The 22,870-nt window shown below is 37.3% G+C and overlaps 1 protein-coding gene across 6 annotated transcripts in view; it reads right to left on the bottom strand.

Annotated features, from left to right (window-relative positions):
* Positions 1-22,870, bottom strand: part of TXNDC16 (thioredoxin domain containing 16) — a 119,740-nt gene that overhangs the window by 83,785 nt on the left and 13,085 nt on the right. For all 6 annotated transcript variants that reach the window (XM_023726186.1, XM_023726187.1, XM_023726188.1 and 3 more), the window contains 4 exons: positions 22,361-22,443; positions 12,018-12,091; positions 11,137-11,211; positions 909-1,030 (listed from right to left, as the gene is read on the bottom strand). In XM_023726186.1, the coding sequence (XP_023581954.1) occupies positions 909-1,030; positions 11,137-11,211; positions 12,018-12,091; positions 22,361-22,443 (354 nt within the window). The remainder of the gene's footprint in view (positions 1-908; positions 1,031-11,136; positions 11,212-12,017; positions 12,092-22,360; positions 22,444-22,870) is intronic.

Consider the following 22,870-nt stretch of genomic DNA (forward strand, 5'->3'; position numbering starts at 1 on the left):
GACAGGATGGTTCCAGTAGGCATCCAAAATAAAATACCAGATGACTTTCCAGTGGAAGAAAAGGCACTAGAACTACCTGATAGGGAATTCAAATCGCTAATACTCAGAATTACCCAAGAGTTGAAGCAAAAAGCAGGCAAAAATGAGGAAAAAATAGACAAATTCATGGAAAATACAGACAAAAAAATGGAAGAATTCAGAAAAATAAAAATCAGAAAAAAATCTGGTAAACAGCAAATATCAAAATAAAAAAGAAAGCCAGACAGTTAATAATATTAACTGAATACTAGAGAACAATACATCACATCAGGTACCATGAGGAACTGTAAAAAATAAAAACAGTAATAGGTAACACTTACAAAGCACCAACTATATGCCAAATCCATTTTAACTCTTCAAAGGCATTTAATTATAAACACTAAGAGATAGGCACAATTATTTTTCTCATCTTATTAATTAGGAAACTGAGGCACAGCAAGATTAAGTAACTTGCCCAGCATCACAACAGTATCAGCAACTGGTGGAGCAGGGAGTCAAACCTAGGCATTCTCGCTTCAGAGTTCTAGTTCAACCACTACACTACGCTGCCTGCTTAAAGAAAGATAACATAATAGTAAAACTGCTTAAAATTTATTTTAAAGTACAGTGAAATCTGTGAGACCAGGAACTCAACAGGACTGCCTTGTCTTTCCGGGTCTCTCAAGGTTGTCACCTTTAACAGGGTGCAGTCTTAAACATTTTTCTATTGCTCTCTATTAGTAGAATATATTTTACTTTTCCTTCCCTGACAGTTCCAGCTTTTGCAGGTTTTACTGTATTCATATTTTGGCCAAAATGCCCTATTTTAAGTACTTTAACATACCTAAGTACAAAGCAAAGGAAAGACTAAAGTTAAAGTTCTTAAGTACCTGATGTTCCAATGGCTCTTACATATGCAAATGCAATATTTGCTTTTCCTTTCAGAGCATTTTCTATGTTCTGAAGGTCTTCCAGAGTAGTAATATATTTTACTTCATTAAAAAGAAGAGCACTGAAATAAATAAAGATGTAATTAGTAGAAGAATCTGATACGTATTGTGATGGTTAATTTTATGTGTCAACCTTATGAGGCTATAGTGTCCAGCTGTTTGGTTAAAATAGTACTAGTTCAGATGATGATGTGAGAGAATTTTATTGATGTGATTAACATTTACAATCAGTTAATGCTAATTAAAGGAGATTACTCTCCATAATGTGGGTGGGCCTCATCCAGTCAGTTGAAGACCTTAAGAACAAAAACTGAGGTTTCTGAGAGGAGAAGGAATTCTCCCTCAAGACTGTAACAGATAACCTGATGGAGTTTCCCAATCAGCCACCTGACCTACAGATTTTGGACTTGCCAGCCTCCACAAGTGTGTCAGCCAATTGCTTAAAAGCAATCAATCTCTGTGTGGTTCTGTTTCTCTAGAGAGCCCTGGTGGCTAACACATGTGCTTAGTTATTTAAAACATATTTGTTGAATCTGACAAAGGACCAGACTTCACTAAATGGGGAAAAGGCAGTCTCTTTAACAAATGGTGCTGGCATAACTGGATGTCTATCTGTAAAGAAATGAAACAAGATGCATACCTCACACCATACACAAAAACTAATTCAAAATGGATCAAAGACCTAAATATAAAACCTAAAACAATAAAGATCACGGAAGAAAAAAATAAAGACAACACTAGGGGCCCTAATACAGGGTATAAATATAAACCATAACTAACAATGCACGAACACCAGAAGATAAACTTGATAACTGGGAGCTCCTAAAAATTAAACACTTATGCTCATCAAAAGACTTCACCAAAAGAGTAAAAGAGAACCTACGGATTGGGAAAAAAATTTTGGCTACAACTTATCTGACAAGGGTCTAATCTCTAAAATCTACAAACTGCTTCAACATCTCAACAACAAAAAAGACAAATTAAAAAGTGGGCAAAGGATATGAACAGACACTTCACCAAAGACAACATTCAGGTGGCTAACAGACATGTAAGGAAATGCCCACGATTATTAGCCATTAGAGAAATGCAAATCAAAACTACAATGAGATACCAACTTACCCCAACAATACTGGCACTAATCTAAAAAACAGAAAATAACAAATGTTGGAGAGGTTGCAGGGAGATTGGAACTCTTTTGCACTGCTGGTGAGAACGTAATATGGTACAACCACTATGGAAAGCTAGAAATAAAAATACCATATGATACAGCAATCCTACTCCTAGGAATATATCCTAGAGAAATAAGAGCTGTCACACAAATAGACATATGCATACCATGTTCAGTGTAGCATTATTCATAATAGCAAAAAGATAGAAACAACCTAAGCGCCCATCAACAGATGAATGGATGAACAAATTATGGTACATACAGACAATGGAATACTATGCAACAATAAAGAACAATGATGAATCCGTGAAACATCTCACAACATGGATGAATCTGGAGGGCATTATGCTGAGTGAAATAAATCAATTACAAAAGGATAAATATTGTATGAGACCACTATTATAAAAATTCAAGAAAAAGCTTAGACATAGAAAAAAATCTTTGATAGTTACTAGGGAGGGGAGGGCTGGGGAGGAGAATCACCAACTATACTAACTAGATAGGAGGTAAGTGTTAACTTCGGTGAAGGGAAAGACAACACACAATATAGCGAAAGTCGGCACAACTTGACCAAGGCAAAGTCATAGAAGCTTCCTAGACACATCTAAACACCTTGAGTTACTGGGACCCATGGCCTTGAGAGAAACATCTAGGTCAACTGGCATAACGGAGTTCATAAAGAGAATGTTCTACATCCTACTTTGGTGAGTAGCATCTGGGATCTTAAAAGCTTGCAAGTGACCATTTAAGATACATCTATTGGTCCCATCCATCTGGAGCAAAGAAGCCTGAAGACAACCATAGACACAAGGAAAACATTAGTCCAAATGGCTAAAGGACCACATGAACCACAGCCTCCATCGGCCTGAGCTCAGAAGAACTAGGTGGGGCCTGGCTACCACTGACTGCTCTGACACGGATCACAATAGAGTCCTGGACACAGTGGGAGGAAAATGTAGAACAAAATTCAATTTCACAAAAAAAGACCAGACTTACTGGTCTGACAGAGACTGGAGGAACCCCCAAAACTATGGCACCTGGACACTCTGCTAACTCAGAACTGAAACCACTCCCAATGCCCACTTTTCAGCCAAAGATTAGACAGGCCTATAAAACAATGGTAACACCTATGAGCAATGTGCTTCTTAGCTCAATCAAGTATCCACTGCTGTTGAGTTGATTCCGACTCATAGTGACCCTGTAGCACAGAGTAGAACTACCCCATAGGGTTTTCAAGGAGCAGCTAGTGGATTCAAACTGCCGACCTTCTGGTTAGCAGGCGAACACTTAACCACTACATTACCAGGGCTCCCAATCAAGTATAGGCAACTCCTGCCCAAAGGCAAGACAAGAAGGCAGGAAGGGACAGGAAAACTGGATGAATGGACACAGGGAATCCGGGGTGGAAAGAGGGAGAGTGCTGACACATTGTGGGGATTGAAACCAATGTCACAAAACAATTTGTGTATAAATTTTTGAATGAGAAACTAATTTGTGCTATAAACTTTTACCTAAAGCACAATAAAACTTAAAAAATAAAATAAAACATATTTGTTGAGTAAGTTTCTTTCTCATAACTGTCCCTGCTCATTCTCCATCACAACTATCTCAATGGAGTTAAACAGTATTCATTAACTAGTCTGGCCAAATAAAACCTTACAGATCTCTCAGCCTTTAACACATGTGAACCCTTCACACATCTAAACTGCAGACAACTTATTTCCATAGCTCCAAGGCCTTGTATGACCTAGAATTTGCCTGCCTCTCCAACCTCATGTTCTTCTACCACATTCTGGGCACAATGGCTTTCTAAAAGGAAGAACTGAACAGGCAGAGCTCTTCCATACCTCAGGAAATTGTACACATAGTTCTCTTGTTGGGAACTATTCCCTGTGCTCCTTCTCATACTCACACTTCTCAGCTTAAATGTTATTGTCTCAGAGAAGCCTTCCCACTGGTCCTATCTAAGTAGGTCTATAGAAATATATATCAACATAGAATATATACAAAATATAATATTTCTGCTATGCTAAACTTGGATTTTTGAAAGTTGCCCCAAGCCCACATATTTAAATAAGGTCCACTTAAATATCTCTAATAAATTAGCCAATCATAGTTTCCTTGTACATAAAACGTGGCACTTTCCCCTAATACAGCAGCTCTCAAGTTTCTTTGTCTCAGGAACCCTTCATACCCTCAAACTTTGTATAGGTTTTATCTAACAATAGTTGCAAGAATTAAAATTAAAATAGAAATTTTAGAACTGTATTAATTCATGTTAAAATAAAAATAACATGTTAACATAAGTAACAGTTTTTATTAAAAAAAAGAATTTAAAAAAATTTAGTGTGAAAAGTTACAGAAGCTGATTGTTTTACATTTTTGCAAATCTCTTTAATACTGGACTAAACAAAAGGCAGATGATTCTCATATCTGCTTCCACATTCAATCTATTTTGACATCACATGCCATGTAGCCTCTGCAAACTGCACTCCTGAGAGTCAAAGTGAAAAGACAAATGACATCCTGGTATTATTATAAAAACATTTTGACCTCATGGGTGCCCTGAAAGTGCTGCCCTAATAAATGACACTGGCTTAAATATTTATGCATTACAGATTTCTTGAATTTTTTAAAAAATGTAAAATTTGATCTTCTATAATTCCCAAGGGTTTTGTTTTAAAATAAATATTTATTGAGCAGTACTTACTATGTGCTAGGTGTTTTCACTTAAATCCGCAAAAATATTCTTGGAAGGTGGGCCTTGATTCTACACATAAATACACAGAGAGAGAGAGCAGTCTAAGAAATTATGTAACCTGCCTCGGTCACACTGCTAGTGACTGAAAGGGTAGAGATTCAAATCCAGGTCTTCTGGCACTAAGGCCTTGACTTTCTATACTATATTATTATTGAACAGATAAATGGGAAACCAGATGAAAAGGGAGATACTAAAGGATGGCAAGGGAGTTGCAGTGGCAATCTGGGCCAGTGGCTCCTTATAAATTTTGGCTAATAGGTCCAGATTTACCCTTGACTTGTTTCAGAACAATTGGGAAAGTACTATCTAGTGAGGTCAGTTGGACTACCATGTAAATTGTAGGCTTAGAAATTACATTCACCCGTTTACCTTTATTTGTTCTAGCAGCTTTAAACTAGCTGCTAAAAACATCAAATCTGGGAGTGGAAATCTCCCTTACCTTTTTTCTCAATAAAGACTGGCAAAAATAGATTAAAGCCAACATTTATCGGGTACTTTCCACATGTCAGCCATAGTATTAAGCACTTTATAAGTTTTGCCAGTTTTGGGGCTACCCAGCTCTGAATTCCTGTTTTGCTTTAGGAATTCCCAGTTTTCTAAATCTTGGTGGTGGGTGCGGTGTAATGGATTGCATTTTATGTGGCCTTTCTAGCCATGGTCTTGTAACTCCTACCCAGGTGTTTTGGTGGGATTGTGTGATAGGGTAACTGTGACCCACCAAGGGGATTGGTCAATTTTGCCATCCCACTGGGTTTGAAACGAGCCACCCCAGAGGCAGTAAAGAGAAGCCCCCACCACCACCACGGAAGAACAGCCAGGAGTCTGCGTGTCCTTTGGACCCGGAATCCCTGCGCTGAGAAGCTCCTGGAACCAGGACACAGGACGAACAAGCTGTAACCCTGAAGACGATGAGAAGCCATGGCACGAGAGGCTCAGCAGCAGAGACCCAACAGCAGGAGACAGCATGGTGGGCTTCCCAGCCCACAGAGAGAAAGCTGAGTACCTCTGGGCAGAGGCCTAGGGTCAGGGAGAGGTGTGCCTATAAGCACAGCTGGGAAGAAGCTGTCCTGACGGAAGAACTGTATCCTGAGTGTTCCTAAGCCTGAACTGTAACTGTTACTTCCCTCATAAACCCCCTAATCGTAAGTATGGTCTGTGAGTTCTATGTGGCCACTGCAATGAATTATCAAACCCAGCAGAGAAGTAAAGAGTGCTGTGGGATGGATGGTTGGTGTCAAGGTTGGTAAAGATGGCTAACAAAGGAGGCATGTCTGACTTTCACCTCATACGAATCAGCCTTGGGCTGTTGATCTTGGTTCTCCTTCCCCCTTGTGAAGTTAGAGGAGGTCAGACACTGCCCCAAAGTGGGCAAAGCCCAAGTCCCATTACAGAAGCTGATAATATCATCAATTTGCTTTTCCAGGCTCCCTGTTGCAAGGCCCAAAATCACCTGCCTGCGAATATGAGCCAGGAGTTCATAATGCAAAGAATCACGGATGGTAGAGAGTTATTTTGAGAAGCAGGGGCAGCAATAATAGTCAGCTTCAAAGGCAGCAGTGACAACAGTATGAATGACAGCCCCCAGTGGGGGCAATGCAAACCGTGGCATCCAGTGCTCAGCAGTAATGCAGCAGTACTCCCGAGACTAGTTCTGTGTTATGATTTTAACTATAATTCAGGGCTACATAACCTTTCAGTGCAGTTATCCAGCGCTTCTACTGAGCCTGAGATAGCCTCCAGATCCTTTTCTGTTTAAGCCAGGAAGACTCAGATGCTGGGTCTTATAACTAAAAACCCTCCCAATAACACTGTCGTTTCATTTTTATGGCAACCATCTGAGACAGGTACTATCATTAACCCCATTTTACAAATAAGGTCATGGGCTTAGAGAGGTTACATTGCCTAATGTCCCAAAGATCGTTAAGCAGTCATTATCCATGAAGCAACAATAACTAAAGCTAATGACATTCATAATCTAATGATCTCTGTGATTTTCCCCAACGGCTTCCTAGCTTTCATATATTTTTAAAATATATTAATTTCCAGAGTATCAGGACATCTAGGGATCTCCAGGACCTATTCCACAAGCCTGTGCTCCTTCAATCCAGTCCCAAAGGGGAGAAATAATGATAGAAATGGGTTAAAGAACATCTGTCTTGGAATTTTCTGTCTCTAATGATAGAGTAAGATGTCCCAGGGAAGCTCTGACTTGGGAGCTCCTCCTGCCCCTAGAAGAGCCTTCCTTTTCCTTGAGACTCTCCAATCATTATCATGAGGTAGACAAGGTATATGGCCAAGAATTGAGTAAGTGTCAAAAAGAAAAATAACTAAGGTAGTCTACTTGACTCTACTTTCATAATAGTAGGCCACTTGACCTTTTTTATTTAGAGGAAAATAACTCTAAAAGTAGCTTTCCCCAAAAGCTCTACAGTAACATCTCCTAAAGACTCAATACCCAGGCTCTACAATATGGGTTAAAGAATAATATATTAGCAGAAACAATGATACTTAAAAAAGTCCCTATAATACTGAAGTTCATATTTTATGTTAATTTAAAAGAATCCATTTTCTGACAAAATATTAAATCACAAGAACATCAAGTACCATATCTTAACAATTAATGAGATTTCATTGTTTCTTACAGTACTGGAAAATCCTTCCCTGTTGCTTTTTCACTTGATGATTTTTAAGAGTTAACAATGACTACTTAAAAAACAATGATCTTTCTTTGCAACTGCTGCCTCAAGGCAACTACCCCCAACCAACTGTGGCAGCACGAACTTGAACGAACCCACTTCTCTAGCACTACGTTTGAAACAGAACCACAAGTAGTTATCTGAATTTGGAGTGCTTTTTTTCTTAACTGCAAAATGAAGCTTCCTGCTTTACATAGGAAAAAACAACTAACTTTTGTAGAGCATTAGGTAAAATCCACAATGTATTTTCACGAGTTACTTTATGTGATCTTCATAACAATCTCATGAGGCTGTAATTATTATAACAATTAAAAGATGAGGAAAACTAGCAATCAGAAAAAATAAATTGCTCAGATCACACAATGGCAAGGAATGAGGACTCAAATCTTCAGTAAATCCTGGTTTCTTGATGTATTGTACAATCTTCCAATCTACATTTTGAGATTATAGTGCCTCAATCTCCTATACCTCTAGCTAATTTGGCCTTAGACTGGTTAGATATATGATGTTCTCAATTAAAAAAGAAAGATTGCTGCTTTACTTCTCTCTTTTAAAATATTACCCTTCTTAATCCCATCTAGAAGCTATGAGGTAAATTTTTCCTCACATAGTTAGCAAACCACTCAATTTCATCAGTTTGGATTATGAATATTTTAGAAAGTGGAGTTAGAAATTTTAGACTTCAAATCCAAATTCTTGTTTTCAACCTAAATTTCATATATTTTGCGAATTGGTAATACTTTATATGTTTCAAAACTCAAAAGGTACCCAAAAAGTTAAAGAGTGAAGAATCTACCTGCAACTTCTCCTCCCCCAAGCCACCCCATTCCATTCCTGTCAACCAATACATCAGTTTCTTATGAAACCCAGAAATAGTTATGCCATATACACATATTTATATATGCCTCTGTTAGAAGGCAATCATCCCTGGATTTCTCAGTGTTCCTGCACAGTCTGAGCTTCCTGAACACAGAAATTAGCAGGACCTAAAGATGAACAAAGTCTCATTTATTTCCCCTAAAGTCATTTTCTCTTTACATTCTAAGCTTGTCTCCTTTTTCTCCTTTGCTCCAGCACCTACCCAAAGGGGACTGAAACCTTTCTTATTTTCTCCAGAGCAAAATACTTATATTTAGGGGTAGAGATAAGCATTCTCTCTCTGTGGAGGGAAGAAGTAGATGTGCAAGCTCCTATATAAGCTCAGAAAGTCATAATTTGAAAGGTTTTCTCCTGTGGTACAAACTCCACTGTATGTGTAAGTGTAACCTTCTGGCTCTCATCTTGTTATCCTGTGAAGACTGGGCATGGGGAACTAGCTCTACCAGGTTACCCTGGTTGCTGTTATTGCTAAAAGGTCAGAAGCCTGGTGTTAAATATATATATGTATAAAATTTTTTAGGGTAACACAAATAGGGTAACATCTCAGATCTTTTACTGTTTTGGACTTAACATCCACGTCTTACATACATGGTACTATGCTATACCCTAAGCATTTGGTTTATTTCATTTACTATATCCTGGAGAATCTAAAAGAATTTTAATAGACCAACAAGTCAGTACATTTTTAATCAATAATGTTTTTGGAATATTAAAAATTTCCTCCGCCAAAAAAAAGCTACATTGTAGGCCTTAATGGTCCAAAAATATAATTCTTTAACTGTGTAAATGGTGTCTAAGTTTATACTTATTATTCTAATCTCAGATTTTACTGACTTAATTTTTTTCACCAATTGCATTTTTCTACATTCTGATAATAAGGAATTATCTATCACCTTGATCTTCCTGTTAACAATGAAGTAAAGCTCAAGTACAATTGTGGGTCACTGGTCTCAATCAAAACATTCTACATGAAGAAAAATTCAAATGTTTTGAGAAAATAATGAGCATGAATTACCTATTTTTAACAAGCAAACCAAAAAAGACAATACAAATACTCTCAAATGCAAGATATCAGTTCATGTACAAGTATTCGAAAAACACAAAAACAATCCAAACATTATCTGCAAATATTTCTTCTCCTTGAGTATCAGGCTAAGTAGTAAATTTGTGTCAAAAAAAACTGACATGTTAGTTGAAACGAACATATTTTAATATGTGTGTTGATCAATTTTTGTAAATGGAGGAAATGCCAATAAATTTTGATTGACTGTTTAACGACTGCCCTAATAAAAAAACAAACTTAGATTCATACTATAGGGAAAGACAATCTTATCATTTCACTACTGCTTGAAGAAGGTTCTTCAACATCATTTCTGGATCAAATACAGTCATTGGATATCGACTGGAAAAAGAGCAGAAATCAGTAAGCTTTCTGAGGACAACTATCATTATCTATTAACTGGACTTTTTACTAAGTGTTAGATGACCCCCTACCCTCAAGACAGCCACCCCTACTGCATCCCAGGAAAGGACTTCCAAGGCAGCCCAATAACTCTGAAATTCTTTCTTCAAAAGGTCATCTTTCACTCATTACAGCTGGCTTCTTAATCTACAACCTTCGGGGATTATGGTTTTCAGGGATTTCTAAAAACCTTTCTTTAATATATTATTAGAAATGGAAATTTAAAAGTATCCATTTGCAAAGTAATAACCACAAGTTTTCACCTATAATTTTTGAGTTTTACATAATTTAACTTTCACCCAATTTTTGTGAGAAGTAGATGGGATAGAAAGAAAAGAGGGGAGCCAAGCAGAAAAAAAACACAGTCAATATTAGCAAAGGTCTTAGTGGACAACAAAGCTGCAACAACATTCCACTGGAAAGGTCCATGTGAACTAGTCTCCTTAACAAGTCATACACTTTCTGTCTCTGCCACCAAAGAGAGTAACACCTCAACAGGGGTAGATTACAGGAAATTCCTGAATCCTAGACCTAAAGATGCCATCAAGGGACACTAAACTTTGATTCACACTCTCTCTCAGTAAACACTCAGGCATGTCCTGAAACTATGTGAACTGTTTCTGGAACAGACTCCAGAAAAAATCAGGCTGGGGTAAGAAGGAAGCTAGGTAATTAAAAAAAACCCAGTGGCAATAGTGAAGATGAGCTTCTTATCTGGTGAAAACCTTACTCGACAGATAGAATCAAAAGCAATTATATGACCCTGTGGTCAGGATACATTTACATGTTTCTGTGTCCTCTGCCATTAAAGAAACTTTAGATTCTCTATGTGGGAAGAGGAGTCCATGGGTGGCGGAAACAGTCGATTCACTTGGCTGCGAACCAAAAGGCTGGCAGTTCCAATCCACCCAGAGGCGAATCAGAAAAATGACCTCGTGATCTACTTCTGAAAAATCAACCACTGAAAACACTATGGAGTGCAGTTCTATTCTGACACATACTGGATCACCATGAGTCGGAATCAAATCAATGGCAACCGGTTTTTAGTTTTATATGGGAAGACAGGCCAACAATTCTTGTGAAATTGGTGCCTACAAATATAATGCTGAAACCCTAAAATACTCTAATGGATTGCAGATGTTTAAGTGAAATCAATAGATAAATAACAAGTAAATAAGTGAGCAGGTACCTCCTGTACTTACAAGAGAACATGAGCAACGATGGCATTCACATCAAATAAACTATCAGTAGGAAATTCTCTGAGTAATATGTTGCCCCTATAAAAAATTTAAAAATGCATTAGAGAAGTATCTTCTTAGAATTTAATTTACTTGTCTATCTAGCACAGTAGGATGTAAGTTATTTGACGTTAGAGTCTTATCCATGTATCCCATGTACCAGAGTGCTGGCACATAATACACAAATATTCACAGAATACACACTCAATAAATGTGTTGACTCTGAAAAGGTTAGGCCCTGGACCTTGTAAAAAAACTGGAAGAAAACATGAGTCCAAACAAGGCTTCCTACCAACCTCCCTGTCACATACACACACAGATTCCCAAACTGGCTGAGAAGTGAAGGAGTAGGAAAGAAAATGAAGTTTCCTCAACAGTAGGTCCCTGAGGAAACGGGACCTTTCCCCACTTCCTTAGCAAAATCTCAAGGGTAGGAAAGGATTTGAGAAACTTCCAACATATTAGCAGATCCAAATACAAAGGAATCTATAACCTGGACATTGGTAGATCCCTCAAAAAAAAAAGTACATTTATTTCACATCCAAACATAAACCTGATACATCTACTCCTAACACTTAATTTACTAAATGCTTACTTAACAGGCATTTGTAATAGGAGTTCACATAAGATTCTCACTTAATATTTAAAACAACTCTGTGTGGCAGGTTTATTCTCCTCACTTTATAAACAAGCTAAAGCACAGACAAGGTTAGGCAGCAAATATAACATGTATTACTTGACTTTTTGCTAAGCATTATATGACCTCCACTACATATAACATTATTAGAATTTTATACACTTAGTGAAATTTTATATACTTAGGTATTGTGGAAGTATTAGTTTACCTGAATAAATATGCTTTCATCAAATCCTTTTCTTTCCCACAGTATCTTGATGTTTCTTCTCTGACACAATTAACCTTTAAAAAATTATATTCAAATATTATATATTTAATATATATTTAAAATATATACACATATATTAGAGAATATATCAAAAAATAAAGTTTTTTGGTTAGGGAAACAAGAAGGAGAATTAAATATTACAGCTTGTCTCCAGATCAAGACAATTTTTTTTCATGATTGTATTCTATAATTGCTTATTTATTCAAGTACATTTAATTACACATAAAAGTTCACATTTAATCTAATCTTATAGAACAAGCAGGAGGTAACCAGGTAGAGAAGGAGAGAAAGAGCATTTAAGGCAGTACAAAAAAGCATGACTAAAAGTCTGGAAGCAAAGGAGTGAATAGTATGTTGGAACCATGAAAGCTTCCTAACAGCTGGACCAGAGGCATGGCAGATAGTACCGGTTTCTTATCCCATATCCTCCCATATCCATCCTCCCTTCTGTCTTACTAACAGAACTCACTAAAAGCATGTACCCCCATTAGAAGACTTTCTTATCTTATCCAACAGTTAGGGATGGCCAATGAGGTATCAGTAGAAGTCACTGAACTGGGATTCCTAGAAGGCTCTTTTATAAGGGGGCTGATTTAGCCAAGAGGATACTCTTGCTCCTTCCATTACTTCCTAACAAAAACAAGCATGACAGCTAGAGTGTCAGCAGCAATCTTTGACCTTAAGACGAAGCTACTTGGTAAGGACAGTGCAACAGAAAGAAATGAACCTGAGTCCCTGACGATGTTAGAGGAGCCATATCAGCCCTTGATACCTTATAATCTGGATTCTACGTGAGGGGGAAAAAAAAAACACAAGGACAATCCTGGTAGCAAAATGCAGATAAAATGGAAAGCAAAAGAAAGCAAAGATAAAGAGGCAGGTTAAAAGATCGTATTAGTACTGGTCAAGGACAGCCGACACCTGGAGTAAAGGAGAAAAGGACAGAACAGATTCATTCAAGAAACTTTTCATAAATACAATAAGTAAAACTAGGGAGAAGATGAAGAATATGTATGTAGCACAGGATAGCAGGGGTGAGGAAAGATATAGAGAATCAAGGGGTTTCTAGATGGTGCAAATGGGTATCCACCAACATAACTAACCAAAACTAATGCTGCAAGAACAGTTATTTGGTTTTCAATTTGGTAAGTTGTTTACGATGGGTTTTTTATTGTCATTATTGTTCAATCTGATTTTAATAGGTTTGAGGAAGCAGAATGACAATTTAAGGAAGCTACATTTGCTTAAAAAGCCACAAAAGGAGAACTAACACTCAGAAAAAATATTAGGAATGGAGAATTAGAACTGAAAGTCAGGATATAACCATAACCAAAGAGAGTGAATTTTACTGCATGTGATTTTAATTTTTTTAAGTCAGAGTATAGTACATAGTTGATATTATGATAACAGATCTGTCCATTCATTTCACCATTCAACAAATTTTTGAACACTAGCTGAAAGCTTGGTGATTCGAACTCACTCAGAGGCACCTCAGAAGACAGGCCCAGCAATCTGCTTCCAGAAGGTCACAGCCTTGAAAACCCAATGGAGCAGTTCTACTCTGCACACACGGGTTCACCATGAGTCGGACTAGACTCCACAGCAACTAACAACAACAACCATACGTCAATCACTGTTCTAGTCACAGGGAGTTTAAGTCCCAAACAGAAATCTTTATCTCATGAACTTACATTCAAATAGAAAAGACAATTTAAAGGAGAAAAAAAAACTAATATGTAGGGTTAAGCAGTAATCAGTGCCATATAAAGAAAAACATAAGCGGATAGAGTGTGACACAGCATTTTAGATAGGCAGTCAAGGCTTCTCTGAGGTGACACTCGCACAAAGAACTGAAGTAATGGAGTGATTTGTATAAATATACAAGTATGTGGAAGATACGAGTTCTAAGCAGAGAGAAAAAGTTTATGTTCAAAGACCCTGTGGCAAGAGCACACCTGGCAGGTTCAAGAAACAGAAAGATAACCAGCATTTCAGGAACAACATGAGCAAGACGAAGGGATAGAAAATGAGACGAGAGAGGAAGCTGTTGTCCACAATGGTCAGGAATTTAGATTTTATCTTCACTGTAATGGGAAGCCAGCCTTTCTGAACAGGCTAGCAATGTGATCTGACTATCTGATTCACACTGCAGAGGAGTCTGTAGTGGGATAAGAGTGAAAGGACAAAGAACAATTATTATGAGGCTATTGTGGCTTCCCAGGTAAGAAACGATGATGCCTTGAACAAGGCGGAAAGGAGGGCTTAAAAGTGAAGGTGCAAGAAGTGGTCAGATTTGGGAAGTTCTGGAGTTTTATTATTTTTCCCCTTGGGTTTTGTGCATGCATGTGTGCATGTGTATATGTGTGTGTGTGTGTGTGTGGTAAGAATATAAATAACAAAACATTTGCCAAGTCAACAATTTTTACATGTATTAATTCAGTGACAGTGATTATAATCTTCATGCTGTGCAACCATTGTCACTATCCTTTTCCGACTTAGTCCACCACCATTAACATAAACTCAGTGTCCCTAAACAGTAACTTCCCTTTTCTCCCTCTCTCCCACCCCTGGTAAACACTAATAAGCTTTGGTTTCTATATACTTCCCTATTCCAAGTAAGTGAGCTCATACCATATTTGTCCTTTTGTGACTGACTTATTTCATTCAGCATAATGTTTACAAGGTTCTTCCATGTTGTGGCATGTATCAAGACTTCATTTGTCTTTATGGCAGAGAAATATTCCATTGCATGTGTCTTAGTTATCTAATGCTGTTACAACAGAAATACCATAAGTGGGTGGCTTTAACAAACAGAAATTTATTCTCTCACAGTTTAGGAGGCTAGAAGTCTGAATTCAGGGCACCAGCTCCAGGGGAAGGTTTTCTCTCTCTGTTGGCTCTGGAGGAAGGTCCTTGTCATCAATCTTCCTCTGGTCTAGGAGCTTCTCAGTGCAGGGACCCTGGGTCCAAAGGACATGCTCCTCTCCTGGCTCTTCTTGTTTGGCGGTAATGAGGTCCCTCTCCTTTCTGCTGAATTCTTTCTTTTATGTCTCAAAAGAGACTGACTCAAGATAAACCTAATCCTGTCCACTTGGTCCTGCCTCATTAACATAATTGCCTCTAATCTTGCCTCATTAACATCATAGAGGTTAGGATTTACAACACATAGGATAATCATCACATCAGATCACAAAATAATGGACCAACCACACAATACTGGGAATAATGGCCTAACCAAGCTGACACACAGTTTATGGGGACACAATTCAATTTATAACAGTATGTATACACCACATTTTGGTCATCCGTTCATCTGTTGATGGACACTGAGGTTGTTTCTACTTTTTGACTATTGTGAATAGTGCTGTAACGAACAGCGGTGTACAGGTTTGTTTGCATTCCTGCTTTCGAATCTTATGGGTACACACCTAGAATTAGGATTGCTGAGTAATATGGTAGCTCCATGTTCAACTTTTTGAGGAACTACCAAACTGTTTTCCACCAGCAACGAATGAGGGTTCCAGTTTCCCCACATCCTTACCAACACCTGTTATTTTCTGGGTTTTTTTTTTTTTAAATAATAGCCACTCTAGTAGGGGTGAGATGATACCTCATTTTGGTTTTGATTTGAATCTCAGATTTGGGAACTTCTGATAGTAGCACCTGAAGGACTTACTGATAGACTGAAAGTGAGAGAAAGAAAAGTCAAGGATGACTCAGGTATTTTGTTTTGAAGTTTACTCTTATATAGTAACACAGCTATGTCTTTCTTTTGGTTAGTATTTACATGATACATCTGTTTTCTTTCATTTACTTTGAAGATTTCTGAAGCCTTCATTTTAGATGTATTTCTAAACAGCATACAGTTGGGTTTTCTAATTGTATCCAGTTTACATTTAGGGCATGTATATTTTAATGTTGTCTTTATCCACCTCTGCCTCCTGAAATCTTAACTTTTAAAGACAATCCCAAACGCTACCCCAGCCATCATATATGAGCTGTCATTCCCTTAAAACTCCATAGCACTTTACTTGTATCTCATGACAATGATCAGGTTCTGCTAGTTATTAAAATGATTACTGAATGTGTTTCATCTCCCCTACACAGAATATAAATTCTCCAAAGAATAGACTGGTTCTTGTTCATCTTTGCAACTAAAAGAAGACTAAACATAGTAGGCTCATTGCAATCTCACAGACATTTGCGGAGTTTCTACCATGTGTCAGGGACTGAGATACTCAGTGTGGTTCTGTCTTATTCACCACTGTCTCACTTCTAGATAGCTCAGTGTCCTCAACTGCAGAATCAAGAGTTTAAGCTGTTAGTCCATAAAGGCAACACCCTGGTCATGAACCTTAATATGCTACACTACTTACTAGTTTACTAGTTACTAGATACACTGCATGATACATCCCTTTTTGTTTCATACCAACACACTATTTCATTTTTTGTTTTTATTGTGCTTTAGGTGAAGATTTACAGAGCAAATTAGTTTCTCATTACACAACTGATACACATACTGCTTGTGACGTTGGTTGCCAACCTTACGATGTGTCAACATTCTCCTTTTTCAGCAAGAGTTCCCCATTTCCATTCATCCATCTGTCCTATCCCCTCCTGCTTTCTCATCCTTGCCCCTGGGCTGGTGTGCTCATTCAGTCTCCTATACCTGGTTGAGCTACATGTACTATTGTTTGATTTACGGACCTGTCTAATCTTTGGCTGATGGGTAAACGTCAGGAGTGACGTCAGTACTCAGATAAAAGGGTATCGGGGGCCATACTCTCGGGGTTTCTCCAGTCTCCATCAGACCAGTAAATCTGGTTTTTTTGTGAGTTTGAATTTTGTTCTACATTTTTCTCCAGCTCTGTCTGGGATCCTCTATTATGATCCCTGTCGGAACAGTCAGTGGTGGAAGCCAGGTATCATCTAGCTGTGCTGGTCTCGGTCTGTTGGAGGCTGTGGTAGTTGTGTTTCATTAGTCCTTTAGACTAATCTTTCTCTTGTATCTTTGGTTTTCTTCATTCTTCCTTGCTCCAGACAGGATGGGACCAGTGGAGTATCTTAGATGGCTGCTCACAAGCTTTTAAGACCTCAGATGCTACTCACCAAAGTAGGATGTAGAACATTTTCTTTATAAACTGTTAGGCCAATTGAGTTAGATGTTCCTTGAGATGATGATCCCCGGTCCTCAGCCTAATAATCTAGTCCTTCAGGGAGTTTTGATGTATCTATGAAGCTTCCATGACCTTGACTTTGTCAAATTGTGCTGGCTTCCCCAGTATTGTGTACTGTCTTACCCTTCACAAAAGTTACCACTTACTATTGTCTAGTTAGTGTTTTTCCCTAGCCACCTTTTCCCTCCCTCTTAAGCATCAAAGATTGTTTCTTTTTGCGTGTAAACCTTTTCATTAATTTTTATAGTTGTGGTCTCATACAGTATTTGTCCTTTTGTGACTGACTTATTTCACTCAGTATAATGCCCTCCAGATTCATCCATGTTGTGAGATGCTTTGCAGATTCATCACTGTTTTTTATTGTTGCATAGTATTTCATTGTGTCTATGTACCATTGTTTATCCATTCATCTGTTGATGGGACTTAGGTTGTTTTTATCTTTTTGCTATTGTGACTAATGCTGCAATGAACATGGGTGTGCATATGTCTATTCGTGTGACAGCTCTTATTTCTCTAGGATATATTCCCAGGAGTGGGAATGCTGGATTGTATGGTATTTCTATTTCTAGCTTTTTAAGGAAGCCCCATTAATTTTCCAAAATAGTTATACCATTTTGCATTCCCACCAGCAATGTGTAAGAGTTCCAATCTCCCCGCAGCCTCTCCAACATTTTTTTATTTTCAGTTTTTTTTTTATTTGTACCAGTAATGTCAGGGTGAGATGGTATCTCATTACAGTTTTGATTTGCACTTCTATAATGGCTAGTAATCACAAGCATTTCCTCATGTGTCTGTTAGCCCTCTGAATGTCTTCTTTGGTGAAGTGTCTGTTCATATCCTTTGCCCATTTTTTAATTGGGTTGTTTGCCTTTTTGTTGTTGAGATGTTGGATTTTCCTACAGATTTTAGAGACTAGACCTTCATCGGATTTGCCATAGCCAAAAATTTTTTCCCAGTCTGTAGGTTCTCTTTTTACTCTTTTGGTGAAGTCTTTTGATGAGCATAAGTGTTTAATGTTTAGAAGATCCCAGTTATATAGCTTACCTTCTGGTGTTTGTGTATTGTTAGCTATGGTTTATATCCTATTTATGCCATGTATTAGGGGCCCTAGCATTGACTCTATTTTTTCTTCCATGATCTTTATAGTCTGGGGTTTTATACTTAGGTCTTTGATCCATTTTGAGTTAGTTTTTATGTCTGGCGTGAGTTACGGGTCCTGTTTCAATTTTTTACAGATGGACATTTAGTTTTGCCAGCACCATTCATTAAAAAGACTCTTTTTACCCCATTTAATGGACTTTGGGTCTTTGTCAAAGATCAGGTGACCATAGGCGGATGGATTTACATCTGTGTTCTCGAATCTGTTCCACTGGTCAATGTATCTGTCGTTGTACCAGTACCAGGCTGTTTTGATTACCGTAGCTGTACAGTAGGTTCCGAGGTCTGATAGTGCAAGGCTTCTTACTTTGTTCTTCTTCTTCTTCAATAATGCTTTACTTATTTGGGGCCTCTTTCCTTTCCATATAATGTTTAGTTTTTCCATCTCATTAAAGAATGCTTTTAGTATTTGGATAGGGATTATGCTGTACTTGTAGATTGCTTTGGGTAATACTGAAATTTTCACAATGTTGAGTCTACCTATCCATGATCATGGTATGTTTTTCCATTTACGTAGGTCTCTTTTAGTCTCTTGCAGTAGTGTTTTGTAGTTTTTCCTCTGTATAGGTCTTTTACGTCCCTGGTTAGATTTATTCCTAAGTATTTTATTTTTACCAGGGCTACACAAATGGTATTGCTTTCCTGGTTTCCTTTTCTTAGTTCTTTTTATTGGTGTATAGGAATCCAATTGATTTTTGTATGTTTATCTTATATCCTGCTACTCTGCTGAATCTTTCTATTAGTTCCAGTAGTTTTCTTGTGGAATCTTTTGAGTTCTCTACCATCTGCGAATAGGGATAGTTTTACTTCTTCCTTAGCAATTTGGATGCCCTTTATTTCTTTTTCTTGCCTTATTGCTCTAGCTAGGATTTCCTGCACAGTGTTAAATAGGAGTAGTGATAAAGGGCATCCTTGCCTTGCTCCTGTTCTCAGGGGTTATGTTTTCAGCTTCTCTCCATTGAGAATGATGTTAGCTATTGGTTTTATATAGATGTCCTTCATTATGTTGACAAATTTTCCTTCTATTTCTATTTTATTGAAAGTTCTTATCAGGAATGGGTGTTGGACTTTATCAAATGCCTTTTCTGTACTGATTGAGATGATCATGTGATTCTTTTGTTGTTGTTGTTTTATTTATGTGGTAGATTACATTGATTGATTTTCCAATGCTGAACCATCCTCTTACACCTGGTATGAATCTCACTTGGCCATGGTGTATTATTTTTTTGATATGATGCTGAATTCTACTGGCTACAATTTTGTTGAGAATTTTTGCATCTATATTCATGAAATATACTGGTCTGTAACTTTATTTTTTTGTGGTATCCTTGCCTAGTTTTGGTATCAGGGTTATGCTGGTTTCATAAATAAATTCGGAAGTATCCCTTCCTTTTCTATGTTCTGAAATAGTTTGAGTAATACTGGTGTGAGCTCTTCTCTAATGTTTGGTAGAATTCTCCAGTGAAGCAATCTGGGCCAGGACTTTTTTTTTTGGTTGGGAGCTTTAGTATTAGATTTTCAATCTCTTCTCTTGTCATGGGTCTGTTCAGATTTTTTACCTCAGTTTGTATTAGTTTAGGTAGGTAGTGTGTTTCTAGAAATTCGCCCATTTCTTCTAGGTTTTCAGGTTTGTTGGGGTACAGTTTTTCACAGTACTCTGTTATGATTCTTTTTATTTCAGTTGGGTCTATTGTAATGTCTCCCATTTCACTTCTTATTCGAGTTATTTGCTTCCTCTCCTGTTTTTCTTTTGTCAATTCAGCCAATGGTTTTTCGATTTTGTTGATCCCTTCAAAGAACCAAGTTTTGATTTGGTTGATTCTTTCTATTGTTTTTCTATTCTCTATTTCATTTATTCCTGCTCTGATCTTTATTCTTTCCTTTCTTCTGGTGGCTTTGGGCTTCTCTTCTGTTCTCTTTCTATTTGTGCAAGTTGTATAGCTGATGCTTTGGTTTTGACCCTTTCTTCTGTTTTGATGTGTGCATCTACTGCTATAAACTGACCTCTGAGCACTGAGGTTTTGGTACAATGTGCTTTCATTCTCGTTTGATTCTAGGAATTTTTTTATTCTATCTTTGATTTCCTCTATTACCTGGTGGTTTTTAAGCAAGGTGTTATTCAGTTTCCATGTATTTGATTTTCCACTATTTCCACTAAATTTCAGTTTAAAACTTTATTCAAAGCACCTCAGACATGAGTGCTATCCAACAGTTGTTCCTAGTTAACTGAAACGTTTTATATGTATAGAACTGACACGTAAACAAATACATATATACACATATATACTGCACACAGCCAAGGTTATTTCACTGCAGGGACCAAGAGCGACAGTAGCCATCTCTCAAAGAAGGAAGGCTGATGAACTAAGAAAGAATAAATGTACACAGAAAGTCAGGTAGACACTAATTTGAAAAAATTTATTGTAATTGAGTATTTATCATTCAATTTTCTGAAGTGAAAATTCCAAGTTTAAACTAAACGAAAGGCTCATGTAGCTATCCAATCCACGACGTGTGTGGAAGTTTTCCTTAATACTCCAAGACAAGTTTGAACTTCTTTTGAGAAAAAAATTAAATATGTAATTTCAAGTTGGGTTGTTTTAAATTTGCTCTAAAAATAATGTGAGAAACTGCAACACAAGCAATTATGGGGACTTATAAGAATAGGAAAGAAAAAAAATGATTAATTACCACAACATTGTTTCCTGTTTGTGCTAAAAGAAATTCAACAATAGTTGAAATTGTAGATATCCATTATGATACATAAGTTAGGTTAAACAAAAAACTAACTATAGATTTAAAAAACGATATAATAGCTCCAATAGCATGATTTACAAAATAAAATTAAATTCTAAGCTAAAGAATTTTAAACAGCTTTTTTTCTTGATATGTACTAATTTACACAATGATCTGAAACTGTTTTTGTGTTTCTGTTTCTTCTTCTTAAAAAGAAAGGTAAACAGTACACAATACTGGGGAAGTCAGCACAACTTGACCAAGGTAAAGTCACAGAAGCTTCATAGACACAACCAAACTCCCTAACGGACCGAATTACCAGGCTGAGGGCTGGGGACCATCATCTCGGGGGACGTCTAGATCAATTGGCATAACATAGTTTATAAAGAAAATGTTCTACATTGTACTTTGGTGAGTAGCATCCAGAATCTTAAAAGCTTGTGAGCAGCAATCTAAGATACTCCACTTGTCCCACTTCATCTGGAGCAAGGGAGAATGAAGAAAACCAAAGACATAAGGGAAAGAGTAGTCCAAAACGCTAATGGACCAGAACTACCACAGCCTCCACCAGACTGAGTCCAGCACAAGTAGATGGTGCCCAGCTACTGCCACCAACTGCTCTGACAGGGATCACAATAGAGGTTCTCAGACAGAGCTAGAGAAAAATGTAGAACAAAATTCAAACTCACAAAAAAAGACCAGACTTACATGTCTGATGGAGACCGGAGAACTTCAAGTGTATGTCCCCCGATACCCTTTTAACTCAGTACTGAAGTCACTCCTGAGGTTCACTCTTCAGCCCAAGATTAGACAGGCCCATAAAACAAACAATAATACACTTAGCTCAATCATGTATAGGAGACTAACAGGGCACACCAGCCCAGGGGCAAGGGCGAGAAAGCAGGAGGGAATAGGAAAGCTGGATGAACGGAAATGGGGAACCCAAGGTCAAAAAGGGGAGAGCGTTGACACGTCTCGGGGTTGGCAACCAACGTCACAAAACAATATGTGTATTAATTGTTTAATGAGAAACTAATTTGCTCTGTAAACCTTCATCTAAGCACAATTTAAAAAAAAAAAAAGGAAAAACTAACATTTTTCCGTCTGGAAAAAGTTGTAAAACAATATAAACAAATATTTTCAAATACTCATTCTGAAGTTATAGAGTTGTAAAATGTCAACAGTATATTATTAACATAAATATCTTTCTACCTTTGTAACTGAAATTCCATAATCTTGGAGAGGTTTAACAGCTTCTTTCAGTTCTTCAAGAAATACAGAGGTACCTGGAGAATCTAAAATAAGAAAATATTCCTGAATGCTCATAAGTGCCGCTTAGGAAAAAAATGAATTTTTAAAATTGAAGGGAAAAACTGTAAACACTGAAGAAGATATGTATTAGTTTGCCCAATTGAAAAGCAACAACAAAAAATCCAGTAATTTAAACACACCTAATTACATATTTTCATACCCATATTTTCCTATTGCCCCGCTGTTCTTATTTCTAATGTTTTTATCATGACATTTTTAATTTTGTAAGCTACCTTAAAAACTTTCTCAAACAAGAGTAGGATAAATCTTTCATTTAAACCTAACATTTGGCATTATTCTTCCAAATTTAACACTATATACACAACATACATATACATACACAGAACTTTCAAAATTATTTTAAACTACAATTTTAAAATTATAATTATAATAAGGTAGCTAGTAGAAACA

The sequence above is a fragment of the Trichechus manatus genome, unplaced genomic scaffold (genome assembly GCF_000243295.1).
Source record: "Trichechus manatus latirostris isolate Lorelei unplaced genomic scaffold, TriManLat1.0 scaffold00010, whole genome shotgun sequence".
NCBI lineage: Eukaryota > Metazoa > Chordata > Mammalia > Sirenia > Trichechidae > Trichechus > Trichechus manatus.